This window comes from Gavialis gangeticus, unplaced genomic scaffold, assembly GCF_001723915.1.
Source record: "Gavialis gangeticus isolate Ggan-Ray unplaced genomic scaffold, GavGan_comp1, whole genome shotgun sequence".
Classification (NCBI taxonomy): Eukaryota; Metazoa; Chordata; order Crocodylia; family Gavialidae; genus Gavialis; species Gavialis gangeticus.
The window spans coordinates 54,190,610-54,207,719 of NW_017728996.1; the positions used below are offsets into that span (position 1 = coordinate 54,190,610).

The following is a 17,110-nucleotide window of genomic DNA, read 5'->3' on the forward strand; positions in this document are numbered from 1 at the left end:
GTTAGGGCGGCTAGGAGCTGGAACCAACTTCCAAGGGAAGTGGTGCTGGCCCCTACCCTGGGGGTCTTTAAGAAGAGGCTGGATGCCTACCTGGCTGGACTCATTTGAGTCCCGTTTCTCTTTTTGGGGTTTTTTGTTGTTCTCCCGCCCTGGCGGGGGGTCGGGCTAGAAGATCTACTAGGTCCCTTCCGACCCTTAATCTATGAATCTATGAAAAAGTGAAGTGCAGAGTAACAAACATGATTAGAGGCCTGGGAAACACAATTTACGAGGGTGTTATTTAGTCTGGAAAAGACTGAGGGGTGATTTGATAACAGTCTTCAAATACCTGCAGGGTGATTATAGAGACTATGGAGATGGGCTTTTTCCTGGGGATGTAGGGGACGGCTGGGAACAATGGACTCACATTGGAGATTAGGAGGAACCTTCTGACTATGAAGATGGTCACACATTGGAACAGGTTACCTAGAGAGGTCTCTGGAATCTCCATCCCTGGATAGACACTTGGCTGGGATGGTTTAGGCAGGAATGATCCTGCCTTGAGCAGGGGACTGAACTAGATGACCTTCCGGCCCTATTTTCCTGTGATCCTAAGAGGTCATTCACTAGCTGTTCTCTGTGAGCCCTCCCAGAAATGCTGTGTTTCTGACCACCTCCTTGAAGCAGCCTGTAAGCACTGGTGTACTCCAATAAGGAGCACTATGTGCCCTGGGGCCTTCTGCTGAGAGAGAGCTAATGGGGCCACCACTGTCATGGTCCTGGCAAAAGAAAAAGAGGATGGAATAAGAAAGCCCACAGAGCATAGAATGAAGGAGTGTAAGATAGTTTTCAGGCTGTGCTCTTGCAGCTGCCTGACTCACAGCCTAGCATTGTTATCCACCATACTTTTCCTCTTTTTCAAAATACTAATTATGACACTGGAGATGGTCCTTCATCCTTAGCCCCCTCAAGTCTCCTGCTTCCATTTAAGTGGAGCTACCCCATTTATTAATGAGATGGCAGAAGAGGGGCTGCACAAGGGGAATGACAGCGCAATATAAAACAGACACTGCCTAAAGTTACACAGGAACACAGCAAGGCCCGTAACTGGAATCATCAGGCCAGCATTGGGAATGTTCCTCATGGACAGATATATTCTGAAGAAAATCCAGCAGAAAGCTGTACACTGATCCAAGAGTTTAGTCATCAGACTCCAGAACTGAAGCCAATAGCGATTTGAAGAAAAGGCTGCTTCTTAGGACAGGAAATCTCCTTGTAATATACAAACTGAGGAACAAATGAGGACATTAAGCAGACTGAAAGGATTTTCTCCAAGGGAGATTGTTTGCTGGGATCTTCAGCTTGCAGAGCCACTGGCAGAAATCATCCAACCAAGTGCAAAGAAAAAATGTGAACTGCTACTCGGAGATGGACACAAGCTGGGTTTGTAAATGGCACAAGATGCTTCTTAATCAAATGATTCTTGTTGACTTGGATCCAGTGAGCATCATTTGAGGGTATATCAAATGGGTATATCCCAGAGAGTTAATTACCTGCAAACGTAGATGAGTCTCAAATATGCTATCCTATATGTACCTGACCTGCTTTTATATTGGCCTTGAATATAGTTATGTGGCAATATCAGATTTACGTAATTCTCCCACCAACAGAGATCCAAAAGCAGAGGTACAATTCACTTTTTCAAAGGCTGCCTCATCTTTACATTGGTTCTAGTCTTAGCTGGCCCAGGCAGTGAGGAACCTTTCATCAGCTCAGTTCTTATGATGTTATCTTACAGGTGCATCCTGGATATTTATTATAAGGAGCCCAATATGGAAATACTGCTATCTACTCATAGAAGAAAGCAAAGTCATTCCACTCCTGAAGCTATGAGAGTACTTGGGACATTTTCATGACCTGTTGCACAAACTAATCAGGACTTCATGGAACTTCTGATTCTTGCAGTCACATTTGTTAAAATCTTCAGTCCAGTGTCCAGGCATCATCAAAAGCCAAGACTGGGACATAAGCTTCTGGGATGAAAAAAAAAATCAAGCAATAGAGAGCATATCTAGAAATGCCTGAAAGGCAGTGGCTCTTTGTACTTTTGCACTGGCTTTCCAGTGTTGCCTGGAAATAATGAAAGCCCATCCATGCATTGTTGGATGCTTTTATTTGAAATATTTTGAAGTAAACATTATAGCAAGGCACAAATGCCACTGCAGATTAAATAGATATGTGATGGCTTGGGAGTGACCCCTGCTATTGGTACTCTACATCGGCTACCTTGTAAAACATTCCCTAGGCTAAAGTACACAGTATCAAAAAATACAAAGAGTCCAAACTGTTTGTATCAAAACACATTGAGACAAGAAAGTGAGCAATTCAAATGCAATAAGATAAATAGTTTTTAAATTATTTAAACATTGTCATAGTAAACAATAACGAGCAAGATTCTGGCTCAACATAAAAACTGTATAGAAGTAATTACATTACACAAAGCAAGTGAAGAGAATGCATGAGGAAACTGTGTGGAAGGGGGGAAGGGGAAGAGTCAATATGACTACATGGAAATAAAAAGTCTCCAAAGTAATTTATAAAATTGAGTAAAGGTGGGAGATCTACTATCAAAGGAGCTAGAGCAATCTGAAGCATTACAGTACGGTGGTCTCTCAAATATACCAGCACCGCTGTGGGAACCGCTCTTCCTTGCCTGATCAAACATGTAGAACTCTCTATGCCACACAAGTTGCCGCTGCTAGCAGTTGCGGGAGATCGAGTTTGCTAGGTTATGCATAGAAGAATGGGGCCACACAACATGGTGTCATCAGATAGACCGGTCTCACTATAACTGCAGTATCTGCTTCCTAAATAGGGAGCTAACAAACAAAAGTAGATTAAGTACATTTTTGTTACAGAGAGATTTTAGTTGACAGGATTGGAAGCGTATAGTCGAGTCCACTCCAGCTGATACAGCCACGGGCAGGTTCCATTTGTCTATTCTGTGGATTTCAGTCACTGGGGGCTAGTCGTGTACTCATAAGTAACCGCAATGCAGAAAGGCAAATGTATCATATGCTGCAGTACGTACTTGTGCAACTTCATCCTGGTTTGGAGCGGGGGTAAACTACACAGGTGACAGATACAGCTTATTTTGGCTCTACCAGTCTTCAGTAGGGTTTGTTGCAATGCAACTAAACTGATGCTTGACCACCAAAGACTCTGAAAAAACAGCAAATCCCCAGAATAGACAAGGCCTTTGTCAATTTGTGATGTGTGACCTTCAGCTCAGATCATTTAAAATATTTAAAGGAATTAGGAATATTTCTATTAATTTTTTTTAATTGATCCTGGTGGCACAAAATCTTGTCCAGGCTGATTTCAATTTAGAAAACACCAGTTTAGTCACATTTGCAGGGATACAAGAATACCTCTAGGGAAAAATCAACCAGCACAATGCAGGCTAAGGAAAACCTCCAGCTCACATCTGCTGCATGATGGAGGTGGCTTTAGCACAAAATTGTACAGTCCTGATGGGTTAATCTGCTTGATGTATGGTTGTTTGGATCACATTATAAAATGGAAGAGGACTTTAAATCATAAATACTGGAAGGAAATTAAAAGAAAAAAGAAAGGCAAGGCTAAGGGAGGTCAGGCTGAGGCAGTGCACACTCAATGGAAGAGAGCTTGATTGAGGAAAGGAAACAGGTTGCAGAAAGTGCTCCTTGATCCTTAAGAGTTGGACAAGTTCCAGTAGGGGATCCTTGCCCTGCTTTCCCTTTTCACTTCTCTGATCTGGCAGAGATTTAGTGCTATGGAGGTGGAGGCAGTTTTTTTTTTATTATTATTTCCCTTACAAATAAAAGTTAATGGAAAGCACAGTCCATCCCAAGAAATCAACAGGATATTTCAAAGATTTGCCCTATTCCCACCCAACATTCCACATAAAAACTGTCCTTTTAAATCTTAAGAGACTCTGAATGATTGTTCTGAGAACTGCTATTGGGATCCTCCGTGCCACACAGCTGACTGTGTCCACAAAGTGTTGATTCAGTCTCACACACTTTGCATTTCAAACTATGTTCTTCCTCCACTGTAGTGTTCATCTCACCATTATACTCTTCATGTCCATTCTCATTCATCTCTATATCTAACTTCTCTCTTTCCTCCTCCTCCTCCTCTTGCTGCTGCTCCTCCTCCTCTTCCTCCTCCTCCTCCTCCTCTTCCTCCTCCTCCTCTGGGTCTTTTACTTTATGAACAATGAAGAGGTGTCTGTTCAGAGAGATGCTAGATGTATAACACAAGCCACAGAGCAAGCACTGGTAAGTGGAGCTGTCTGTCTTGTGCTGAGGTATGTGTTCCTGAAATTCAGTATTGGTGTCTGTTGCAAATCCACATTTAGCACATTTCCAGTGTGCCTTCAGTTTTTTGGCTGGTGGAGCGTCAGATCTTGCGGTGGTTTCCATCTGCCCCAGTTCACCTGCAGACATTCTCTTTGGAGATTTTGCCTTAAAGAAAAAAAAATAAAGCACAACTTTAGGAATACAGTCAGTGTACAAGCAAGTGCCTTCAGCTTGCTGAATCTATGCAGTTTTATGAGGTGCATAACACATGTAGGAGTGCTTCAGGGAAAGCACACACTCTAACTCAGTGTTTCACACCTCCTGTTTAGAAGGAGTTAAATAATGCTGCCTTTGGAGACCTTTCCTTCACTACCTTTCCTAACAGCACTAAATCCCTCAGGTTTCACTGTTCATCATTCACAGCATGAGAACGTCCAATCCTGGTTATGCTGGACAGCATCCCATTTGTCCAGCAAACCAGTTCCTTAATATCCTTTACTGTGGCTGCAGAAACTATTCTTTCTGCATCTCCACATAATGTCATTTCCTCCAGCCTCCTATAACATCAAACCTAATGGGACAGCCTCTCGGGACAGCCTAGGAAAAGGCATCAGGGCTTTTCTTGAGAAAAATCCATTCTTGAAGAGCTCACAATGTCATGGTTCAGGCAAGGGTGGGGGAAGCGAGGTTGTTTCTTAGGACCCTTTGGAACTGAACTCCATTAAGGCACACAGGTAGCGGTGAGCAGAAATTATCTATATTTGTCTGCGCTTGGCACACTCCTGAATCAGGCTCTGGAGTCATTCCTATGCCTTGAACAGCTAAACCTGCTTTCAGGACCATGAAGGCCAACTTAACATCTGACTTTCCACTAGGTAAAGGGTAAGAGGTTATCAACGGGCGTTTTAGTGGTGTAGCCACACTGTAGGTCCTGAAAGAAGGAACGTTTCAAGAATCAGAAGGCTGGGATCAAGCAGACTGGGGAGATACTGGATGAGATTACTTTGGATCAAATGAGCATCCCAACCCACTCCTAACATTGAGTGGTTGGAAGATGAACCTGTAGTAAATAAAGACAAGGAAACAGATTGTCCCACTATGCAATAAAATACTGGATTCCAATCAGGATGGAAGAGTCTCTTCATGTTACACCTATTGATACGTTCACAGATAACAAGGCAGGTTCCAAGTATACCAAAGACTGCATGGTGGGTGCCTATGACACCTCTCTTCGTTCCTTCACCTTGTACATAGAAATGATCTAGGAGTCCAGTAAATGGGAAAACAGTGAAGACTGATGTTCTGCATACTCTTTCAGAATTCCAGCCAGTGCCGTGCACCATATGAGGCAGCATGACAAAGTGAATTTTAGGTTTTGAAAGAACTGGGACAACCCTTACACACAGGCACAGACCAGTCACTAGAGAGAAGTTACTTCCAAAATAAACTGGCTCTTGTGCTGGCAGAGGGGGTTGGGGAGGTGACAGGAAGATGATTAAAGTAGATAAAGTGGTCCTAGCAGGCACAAAAGTATCAAAGAAAAGGTCAAAGAAGGTTTACAACAGATTACAGAAACCATTGCTGGGAGCTTCCCATCTATTAGGGCAGACATCGGCTGTCATCCAGCAAGATCACGTAATACTGTTGAGGCAAAGAGAAATAACAGGACTTGTGCTTCTTTATTTTGACACTCAGCATAGAAGCAAAGAATGGAGATGAATACTGAAAGAGTGTTCATAGAGTCTGTAAAACAAGGAAGCTAAGTGCTTAGAAGTAGGAATGGTACAATTTAAATAAAGATGAAGCCCAGATAAATAGGGAAGGAAAAGCAGGCAGTGTGATGCACATGAGGGGACAGGGTTCCAAATATTTGGGGTGGAACAGCAGCTATAAAGATGAAAGTGGAAGATGGAACCAATACAAAGAAGCAGAAGGGCAGGCTTCTGAAGAGATAAAAGTAGAGAAGTGAGATGTCATAACAGAGATGAAGTTGGGAGTAAAGTTCTGGCAGACTCTGAAGAGGGGCAAAGAAGGATTTGAAGTAGCTAATGAAAAACTGTTTGAAACAGTAAATAACATGAACATGTTTGATGGCACATTGGATGGATGGTGGGCAAGAGGCAGGAAGAACATAGAGGAGGCTGTGATAGCTGAAGAAAGATCAAGGCATGAATGAGGATTTTGGTGGCTGAAAGAAGTAACAAGGGTGGCTTTCAGCAAGACTGTAAACCATGAAACAATCCCATCTGATGAATACCTGGACTGGGGAGGGAAAGAAGCAGAAGATGACAGACTGATGGAAAAAGGTAGAGATTTAGTTACACTGAATGCCTACTAGACTCATTCTTTTCCTCAGTCCTGTGATCTTCAGGGGAAAATGAACTGGGAAAGGTCACCCAAAATATTAGCCAGAGGCAGCAAACTAAGGCAAGTGAGCAGGGACTTGAATGTGATATCATCAGTTTCTCAAGGCTTTTCAGTTGCTACTCTGGATATCGTCTTCTGCAGATGGGCTTTTTACTACATGTGTGTCCTGCTTTCCTCACAGCCTCCGCACTTTAACTCGCATCATCCACCATCCCACCCTCCCTTCTCTTTGATGTTTCTTTCTTCTTCCCCTTTATTGGTCCTTTCAGCTAATCAACTCCCATTCACAAAATTAATAAAAAGAAATCAATAAAATATTCATGGAACTCACATGCCATTTGGAGGCCTGCAGTCTATTCAGTCTGCTGGTATCTTACAACCATTCTACCCAACCTTTGGTCTGTCTTGTCCGTTTAGATTTTAAGCTCTGTATGGTAGGGACCAATCTCATTCTACGTGTATATAATACATAGTAAAATGGGGGATGAATCCTGGTTTTTCCCCTTAGGTAATGACATAACACAAATAATTAATTTGTAATGAATTTAAGCTGCAGTCATTTCTAAGGTGGGACTAAAAACAAAAACAAAAAAGCAAATGTCGATATCTGTAGGGTTTGGAAAAGTATGTTAATTGTCCCCAACTTGTGTTCATTTTTAAAAGCAGCTAAAAAGACTTTAACAAACTCAGTAGAAAAAAACAAATGCCTTTTGGCAAAGTCCCAACAGAAAAAGTATCAGCCCTCAAGGCGCATCTGATTTTTCATGTACAACATGATGAACAGGATTACATTTTCCCTCCTAACTCTTAAGTTTCAGTTTAGGCACAGTACTTACAGCTATTTTCTGACCCATTCTGCATACTAGACAATATACCTACATTTACCTATCACTGTGTCCTGGCATCTAAGGAAGTCACTCTACATAATCCCCCTAAATATAGACACATATCCAACACACTTATTTTTCAGTAAAAATAATATGTTAATTACTTCTGTTGAGTTTCTCTCTGGAGCTTTTGCTTTGGACATCTGGGATAGGTCTGGATTTTTAATGCCATGCATGAGGCTGATGTGATTTTCCAGCATGAATGGCTGAGGAAATGTTTGATTTTCATCTGTGCAGTACCTTAAAAATACAAAAAAAGGAAGTCAGTTATTAATAAAGTGAAAGCATGAGTGTTAACTTACACATAGGCAGCCTATCGATAGTACAGAAGGCTGGGAGAATCAGAAACGTGATTGGCTGCAGAATCTAGGGAATGAAAACATCTGCTAGATCAGCAAAGAAAATGCAGTAATGCTTTGTTTATTGGCATCACATTATTTACTATCCCTGGCAAAATAGTAAGCAACTGGACAAAGTCCCAAGTATGAAAGGTACTATATAGAAAAGACAGGTAAATGTGTTGCTTATTATTATTATTACAGTAACAACTACTGATTCAGCTGAGACCAGGTCCTGTTGTGTTACACATAGGACCTGTTTACAGGAATCGGTGCTCTGACAGATTTAAAAGGCTTGCATAAGAAGAGGCAGGAAATCTATGGCAGATGCAGATTCGTTACCCATGAATGCCAGCGTGGTTGTACTCTGATTCTAGCTCATATTATATATAAAGATTCTATAAAAATATGCAAGCAGCTTTGATCACAGTGACCCATTAATGATGAATAATGCTAACTACACATATATTTCTAAATGTTGTTTTCAAATCTACCCTGTGCAAGGGAGTTTATACACATCTACACACATCTGAATTTGGAAGCTGTTTGTAGTCTTCAGGGAAGATCTGAATATCTGAAAGGAATTGTGAGCAAAAGGACATCCCTAGACTTCATTCCCTAACACAGGCTTTTCAAACCAATATTAAACGTGAAGTCTTAAGTTTGTGGGTATTCATTCAGCAATATATTTGAATTAAATATTATTATTCCTCTTCGAGGGCTGTTATGTTTAGTATCAGCTGTATTTTAGCAAAACCAACAAAGACAGCTTATACCAAAATTAAACTCTCCTAGTTCGGATAATTTGCATCCAAGCGTTTTAAAATAATCTGACAGGGCATTCTCTGACCTGTTGATGTTAATTTTTGATGTGGCTTGGAAAACTGGGAAAGTTTCAAAGGACTAGAAAACAAGACAGTGTAATGGCAAAATTTAGACTTACATGGGATGACTGCTAAATCCACATCAATTAGCCTAACACTGATCGTGGACAAAATAATGAAATGGCCAATTCAAGATAACAATGAACAGAAATACCATCCATGTCAGCCAACACGTTTTCATGGAAAATGAGTTTTGTCAAACAAACTCAACAGTATTCTTTGACAAAAGTAAAATGCCAGTTGATAAAGGTAACTGTGTTGATATATTTTGACTTCTGTGAAGTCAGTGAATTTGACTTTTGTGAAGTCAGCACATTGTTCTGTTTAAAGCAGAATAGATTGTACAGAACCAGCAAGGTATGTGTTAAATCAGAGGCTGGCTGAGGGCCAGATTGACCCAGTCTGAGTCAGAGGTAGGCCAGTGCTGGTAGGTAAGCACCAGGACCCAAACACTACCATCACTTTTCCCAGCAGCAGCAGCACATAGAGAGAGTTCACAGCCCGTGTCCCATCAGTGACAGGGAAAAGCAGCTGCTGCCAAAGCCTCCCACCACTGTAGGAAAGGCCATCAGCTGCAGACATGTTCCCCATGACACTATGGAGAAAAGTGCCAGGCTCTTTCCCTGTGCAACTGCTGAGAAAAGCAGTGGCAGAGGAAGCTGGGTCGTAGCACCAAATTGGGTCAATCCAGTTGCTAGACCCCCACGTCCATGGATCAGTTCCTGTCCATGGACCACAGCTGCCAACCGCTGTATTAAATTGACTTCAGACTGGCTAACTTGTAGGTCTGAAGACATAATAATTAAGGAGGAAGTAGTAACAAATGGGAGGCCCTTAGAGGCTTTCATTTTGCACAATGCTACTTAATATCACAGACCTAGAAAAAATAAACAATAATTGCAATTAAACTAGCAGATGAGACAAGGATGAGTGAGATGGTAAATAATTATGAGAGGTCATGCACCCTTATTTATCTGGCCTGTTAAACTTAGCAGCATGCATTCTGACAGTCAAATGCAAGCCCATACATTAGGAACAAGGAACTGTATATAGGCTTTAATTCCAGGAGGTGGATAGTATGTTGGAAAGCAGTAACTGAACAGGACTTTGGGGTCAGAGTGAACATCTAAGGTAACTGACCATGATCTCCAAGTAAGATGAAGAGACAAAAAAGATCAAGCACAATACTTGGACCTATACTAAAAGGGAATATTAAGCAAAAGCAAAGAGAAACTATTACCTTCACTTATGGGCTTAATGAGACTACAGTTTGAACAGTAAGTCCACACTTTAGAAAGGCTTTTGAAAAATTGGATTTTCCTTAATATAGCCAAAAGATTTGTCATCTGGAAAACAGATTTTTTTTTTTTTTAAGGAAATCTTTTTGTCAGATCAGCCAAATCAATTCCAAATCCGTGCGAGTCATTTGAGAACCACATGTAACCCTACTACCGGCAAGCATCCTCTACCCCTGCTTGGGGCTTCAGATACTTCCAAATCGTACAGCAACAGACAAAAGGGACTGGTCTAGTTCGTTAACCAAACAGAAGATTAAGAGGTAGCTAAGATCACAGTTCACATTTACTTACAGCGAGAAGAAACCTGATACTAGAGGGTTTTTTAATTTAGCAGACAGAGGTACAGGAAAAAATCTGCAGGCTAAAAGTTGAAGCCAGCAAAGTATGAACTGGAAATAAGCAACACATTTTAAGAGTGGGAATAATTAACCACTTGAGGAAGTTACTAAGGCATGAGGTAAATTTCCCGCAAGGAGCCCTGACATTCAGTCTATGTGTCTTTCTAAAAGAGATGCTGTAATTTAACCACAAATTGTTGGATTGGACTCATAGCCAAGGGAAAGTCTATGGCCTCTGCTACGTAGGAAACTCAGCCCTGATAATCAGAATGGGCATCAAATTATTATTTTTTAAATGCCTTGCATTTACATAGTGCTCATTCATTTCTGGGTCCCACGGTGTTCTAGAAAGGTGGTGGGGACGTAGGTGAAGCAGCTTTGTTTTACATACAGTATGGCCAAGCACATAGATACAGTGAACCCTTTCCAAGAGCCAGAGTGGCTAAGTGGATGCATGTTGAGTCTGTTGTATTACAGAGTGACATCCCATTCCCTGCTTTGCCAGATGTGGCGTTCTTCAATATCTCTTGATCCTCTGACCCTGATTACAAAACTGTGGAAATGGTACCTGCCTCCTTCATAAACATTGAGGCCTTGTCTAGTACTTGCAGTGAAGTGCACAGAAAGCACCAACAGTGGAAGAGGCAAAAACTGAACTCATGTTCTCCTATTTACCCAACCAGCATTGCTTCCTGTAATGCAAAGGACTCTAACGAGGAAAACAGAAGATCTCTTTTGTGTGTGTACAGTTTGGAGATGAATTTGACAGGAAACAATGCAAGAGACCTAATGGAATTTGGGAGCATCAAACTTTCAGTAATCTCTGCTTTTTTAATTTTAAATTTATTCTGAATTTATTCTTAATTATTAGCTTATGGAACGTGTACATCAGTATTCAAAAGCATTTCTCAGATGTTCTGGTTTGGAGGCAGAAGACTCTTTCTTAGCAAAATGTCCATGAGATTTCCAAGTAAGTATGTTTTTGTCCTCTTCCCTGTTAGAACACTAACTTTTCCATTACTAAAAGTTCCCAAACTTTTTGAACCCAGTCAGTGATTTTAGGGGTGTCACTTCTCTTCTAGGCTTTCACAATTTTAATTCTTGTGGTCACCAGAAGGTGAGTGATAAATTCCCTATGACACTTCTATGTTTCAGAGTTCTCATGGAGATTCAATAGGAACACTAGAGATTTATCTGATAACTGACTTCCTGTTATTTCCCTCACCATGTCTCCAACCTTCTTCCAAAACAGTTTAATTCTGGGATGTGCCCACCACACGTGGTACAAACTCCCCACTAATTACATTCACTCCAAAATTTCTTGCTCTTATACCATAAATGCATTTAATTTTAAGTGGGGTGAGATACCATCAATATAGAATTTAAAATATTTTTCTTTTATCTTTGTGCAAATGGATGTGAGGACCGTTGTTGCAGATGATCCTGTTCTTCAGCACTAATTTCTGGTCCAATGTCATTAGCCCACTTTATAATAAACAGTGTTTTGTCTTTTATATGGGTATTTAAAATTGCTTTCTATAAACAGACACAAGACCTGTACGCTTCATACGCGTGACCAAAATTTTCTCAAATTCTGTCAGATTTCTACTGAGGTTTACCATTCCTGGGAGTGTATTTAAAATTGTCTCTATTGCAGGTATTGGGAAAATGGAATGTTAACTTCACTTGTAGTACATTTCATTTCTTCAAAAGAGCTAAATATACTTACTTTGAATAACTGTACAAAATGTATAATACTGCGTGCAAAAGTATCTAAGGCTTTTTTTTAAAAAAACCTGCCAATTGACACAATCAAGCTTTTTCAGCATCTAATGATAAAAATGTGGGGTTCATTAGTTAATTCTGCATGAAAAATCAGATCTAAGACTCTATGGATGTTATCAGTCAACTGCCTATTCATTATGAACGCTGTTTGGTCTTTATTAATATATTTAGGGAGTATTTTCTTACTCTAAACAGTTTAAAATTTTTTGCATCTTAATTAATAAAGATATAAGTCTATACAAGACACAGATACATAGACCCTTATTTAGTTCTGGGATTACACTAATATGTGCTTCTCTCCAAGTATAAGGAATCTTTTTCTCCTTCAGTATCTCATTAAAAGCTGCTGATAATGAGTGCACTAATTTTGTTCTAAAATATTTGTAAAAAACTCTGGAGGAAACCCATCCAGGCTTGGAGATTTACAATTTCTGAGAGACTTAATTACATCCAGTATCTCTTCTGGTTTAATATCCTCTTCTAAAACTCCTTGATCTTCAGGTTCTAGTCTAGGCAAATTTCCTTTAATTAAGTATTCCTATATTTAAGGTAGGATCCAATATTTGGCAAAGGAGGGTGGCAGAAGCAGCAATCTGGGCTGCAGGGGTGGTGGGGCTCCCACCTCTCAGCTTCTCCCCACCCTAACCTCTCCAACCACTCTCCGGTGTGGGCAGACCAGGGGGAGCCTTCCAGTCGCAAAAGCAGGTATGAATCCCACACTTCCCTTCCATGGTCACAGCCACGTCTCCCCCCCACCCCCCCAATCCCTTCCCCAACTCCTCCTGTTCTTGGTTTCCACACTGTCCAAGAGGCAAGGAAAGCTTCAGAGCCGCTTCTGCCTGTTCCAGTTGGAATCAGCTGGGAATGTGACAGGACAGCCACGGCAACGATGGGTAGGGGGTAGGTTTCCTCACCCTGGCCAGTCCCTCTGGAGCAGGTGCAGTTGTCACTGATGCCAGCTGTCCCAGCTGAACTCAACACCTATGCAGCCAGATTGGAACAGGAAGGACTTACTCTGAAACTTCTCCCACCCCGGATACAGTGGGGAAAGGAGCAGGAGCAGGGGGAGGAGAGGTGGAAAGGAGTGGAAGGGACATGCTTCTTTGTCTTTATTCCTACTTCCCAACATACCCACCCTAATTCCTCCCCCACCCCTCCCAACAGCTTTAACCACAAAATTATTACCAATGCTCTGCGTCTTCCCAGCCTCTTCCTCCCTCCTCCTAGTGTTCTCAAACAATCCCTGCTAAAGTGCCCTTACTCCCTCCCCCATCCCTAAAATATGGAGATTCATCATTTCCTCCAGTAAAATCAGTGGTTAAACTGACTTTCTGGTATGGTGAACTCCTTGAAGATCCCCTGATCATCACTTTGGGTGAAACTGTGGCAATGTTTTATGGACTTAAAGGATTAGTTCTAGGGGAGAGAGGAAGCCAGAAAACAAGTCAGTCCCTCAGCGCACATCCCATCTCAAATTATGAGAAAGAGAAGTTTCTGTCAAGCCAGGTGTAAGATGTGCCAGGTGATAAGTTTTTCACAACTTCATTGAGGATACTTGGAAAAGACAGACACTCTCCAAGTAAGACTTATATAATTGTATTATGAGACAGGACCAGGATTAGCTTGAGAATGAAACATATCCAATGTTCATTTGAACCTGTAACCAGTTTTTTCTGTTGTAGGTATAACATGATCTTACACTCTCAGATTGAGCTTTGGATCCATTTCTGTATGATGTCCAGAAAATAAACAGAACATGGATCCACTGGATCCTTATGTCCTAATAAAGGTGATTGTACTTGCAAGTTCCCATTTATCACACATTCCTATGTGAATTATTTTCCCAAAAATGCATTATGTTATTTTTGGTCTAAGACATTCTATTTGGAAAAACAATTGATCCAGAAAGAAAACACACTCAGACAAACCAGGTGCCCATAATTCTTCAGGTCATTGTATATGAATTTATCACAAAATAATGCACTGCTGGCTAGTGTTCCACCCTCTCTGCAAGGCTCTAAATCACACTACAGTCCAAATAAAAGAAAAATTTACAAGTTTCAGTTGAAAAACCATAGGAGGCTTATTCATATCAGGAGTCCTTACCAGCATTGGGGTCTTATTTCTCATCTGTTTACTGAACTTCATTACTGCCCACTATGCAGGCTGAAGAAATATAGTATATAGTACATGAAGGACTTGACTTCTTTTAAAATAGGTTTATAGTGAATTTAGTACAAGGAAAAGGAACAGAACACCCCTCAGGGCTGTTTGTATTTAGCCCCATTACTAATGTTTTGGATATCTCACTGCAAGCATCCCCCCGATACACGAATGTCTCTCAATACTAGAGGGACTCTGCTTTGAAGTGTGATGGGAGTTCAGTGACACTACCCATTCAGTTCTTGATGTATGTGTTGTGACTGCAAACAAGGATCCTAGTGTGATGATGGTAGTTTTGTAACATGCATACTTTTACCCCTAGACTGAGCCCCTATTCCCAGCTACAACCAGCCACCAATGGCAATGACTTTCATTCACTACTAAGCTACCTAGCTAGATTAGAAGTATTCAAAATCCCATTTCCAATCTGTTGAGGCTTCTCTTCCCTAAAAAACACCCACTGAGCCCAATTCGTTCATTTAAATGCATGTAAATTGGATGCGAGACAAACTGCTCTGCTTTGCAGCACTCTGCAGACTTCATACCAATCTTTTTCAGGTATATGAGACTGTAACGGAGGATGGATTGTCCTGTACCACTGGCCATTCTACAGGCATGCATGGCTGCACTCTCAAATACACCTTCAGAACTCAGACTCAAACCTCACTTCAAGTCTCCAAGGGTCAAGACTTATCTTTGGAGGTGCACCAATACATCGGTCCCATATTGGATCAGCACCAATATAGGGAAAATTGACAGTATTGGAAATTTTTTTCATGCCTGATGTGGCTGATAATGTGGCCAATAAATGCCCCATGCATGTGCACAGCCATAGCATGCAAAGGGCCACAAGCACAGCCCAGCAGCTTGGAGACCAGCGTTGGATTGGTAAGTCTGGTGTGGGGGAAGGGGTGGGGAGAGGGAAGGGGCATGGGGGGTGCAGATCAAGGCCCCCATGATGAAGGAGGGAGTGGGAAAGGGGCAGGCGCTGCACAGCCTGGGTGGGGTAAAACACGGGATGGAGCTGTGAGCGGCCTGTCTGGGGGGACACAGCGGGGGGGAGGGCATGGGGGCTGGGAGGGCATGGGGCCCATGTGCTCCTGGATCTGTGTACAAGGTGAGGGTGGGCTAGGGCCAGGACAGTCCTGGTTCTTCCCAGTGGGGGTGTTGGGCCAGGCTGCACTGGGGGCGGGTGGTGGCAGCAGAGCTAGGAGTTGCAGGGGGGCTATGGTGAATTTTGGGATGACTGCAGCCCCCACCCCCGCCCACACCGGGCACAGTCCCCAGCCCAACACCCCCACCAGGAAGAGCCTGGCGCTGCCCCAGTCCCAGTCCACAGTGGCAACCTGCTCTTGCCTCACACACAGATCTGGGGGCATGTACCCTCAGCGCCCTCCCAGGGTGCGTGCAAGGCAGGAGCTGCCCCCACTGGCACCCCTCCAGATAAGCTGCTCGCAGCTCCATCCTGCACCCACCCCTCCCAGGCTGAGCAGCACCTGCCCCAGCCCCATTCCCTCCCTCACCACGGGGGCCTTGATCTGCCACCCCCATGCCCCTTCCCCCCCCCACCCCTTCCCCCACACCAGACTTACCAGCCTGACACTGGTCTCCAGCCTGCCAGGCTGCATATTGGAATTGGATTGCTATCAGCCGATATGGCTCCTTAAAAACCATCCGTCAGCATTTACCCAAAAAATCCCTATCAGTGCACCCCTACTTATCTTAGACAACAAGTCACTTGCATCTAGTACACTCCTCCTCTTAACTGTCTCCCAAAGCAATTTTATATCCTGGAGTAAACAGGATCCATTATAAGGAGCTTTTAAACTTGATAGAGAAGATAATCTCCAGAAAGCAGCAATGGGTACTCACCAGCACGTGTAAACTTTCTTTGCTGTATCATGATTATTGCGAATGTGCTTGCGCAGACTGTTGGAGGCATTGAATGAACTCTCGCACTGCCGACAGGGATATCTCTTCATAGACTAGCAGAGGAACAGAAACATCTTTTAACAACAGAAGCTAGCTAACTCCTCTAGCTTATAGCCAAAGAAAAACTCCCTTCTCTGAACTACCTATGCATAGCTCAAAAGGACAGCACTAAGGTTTTTGGGTCCCTAAATTAAGCCAGCCTAAAAGTGGGCTGTCCTCACTGGTCTTATTATCCATTTAAAAATCAGTAGTAGTTCAAGAAAAATCTTGGTTTTTATAAAAAAGGAACTGTGTTAGTAACTTATCCTGCTATTGCTAACTCATCCCTGTTTTCTTTTCTTCTTGGTGACTGGGAAAAACTTCTCCTTGCTGCTAAGGACAGAAGGAGATTTAATTACATATTCCTCCTTGAAAAGAGAAGACAGCCCTCCATACTGAGAAAGGAAGATCTGATGCCACTAGGGCTAAGGACAGAAATTACACATAAACCAGTATAAGTGATTGGAAACCAGTTCAAATCTGTAACATAACAGAAGTTCAGTGCACGTAAACCACTTTCAAAATGGCCAAAACCGGTTTAAGAGAACACTGGATAGATGTAGGATCAGACTTAACTGATTTAGGTTAAATCAGGTTATTGAACTTCTGTCCCAAATCCCCTCCAGATTAAAGTTAACTCACTGCCCCCAGCATCCCAGAATACTTTAGCACGTTCCTGACAAACCTCATTGCACAGGCTGGGTGGGCTAGCCTTGGTCCAAGCTGTCTGCTCCAGCCAAGCAGGAAGACATGCTCT

General features: G+C 42.3%; 1 protein-coding gene across 1 annotated transcript in view; it reads right to left on the reverse strand.

Annotated features, from left to right (window-relative positions):
- Window positions 1-2,133: 2,133 nt before the first annotated feature.
- ZNF592 (zinc finger protein 592) overlaps window positions 2,134-17,110 on the reverse strand; it is an 88,026-nt gene continuing 73,049 nt past the window's right edge. Inside the window, exons 8-9 of the mRNA XM_019504562.1 lie at window positions 7,681-7,816; window positions 2,134-4,487 (exon numbers count right to left, since the gene is read on the reverse strand). Coding sequence (XP_019360107.1) covers window positions 3,939-4,487; window positions 7,681-7,816 — 685 coding nt within the window. The 3' untranslated portion in view covers window positions 2,134-3,938. The remainder of the gene's footprint in view (window positions 4,488-7,680; window positions 7,817-17,110) is intronic.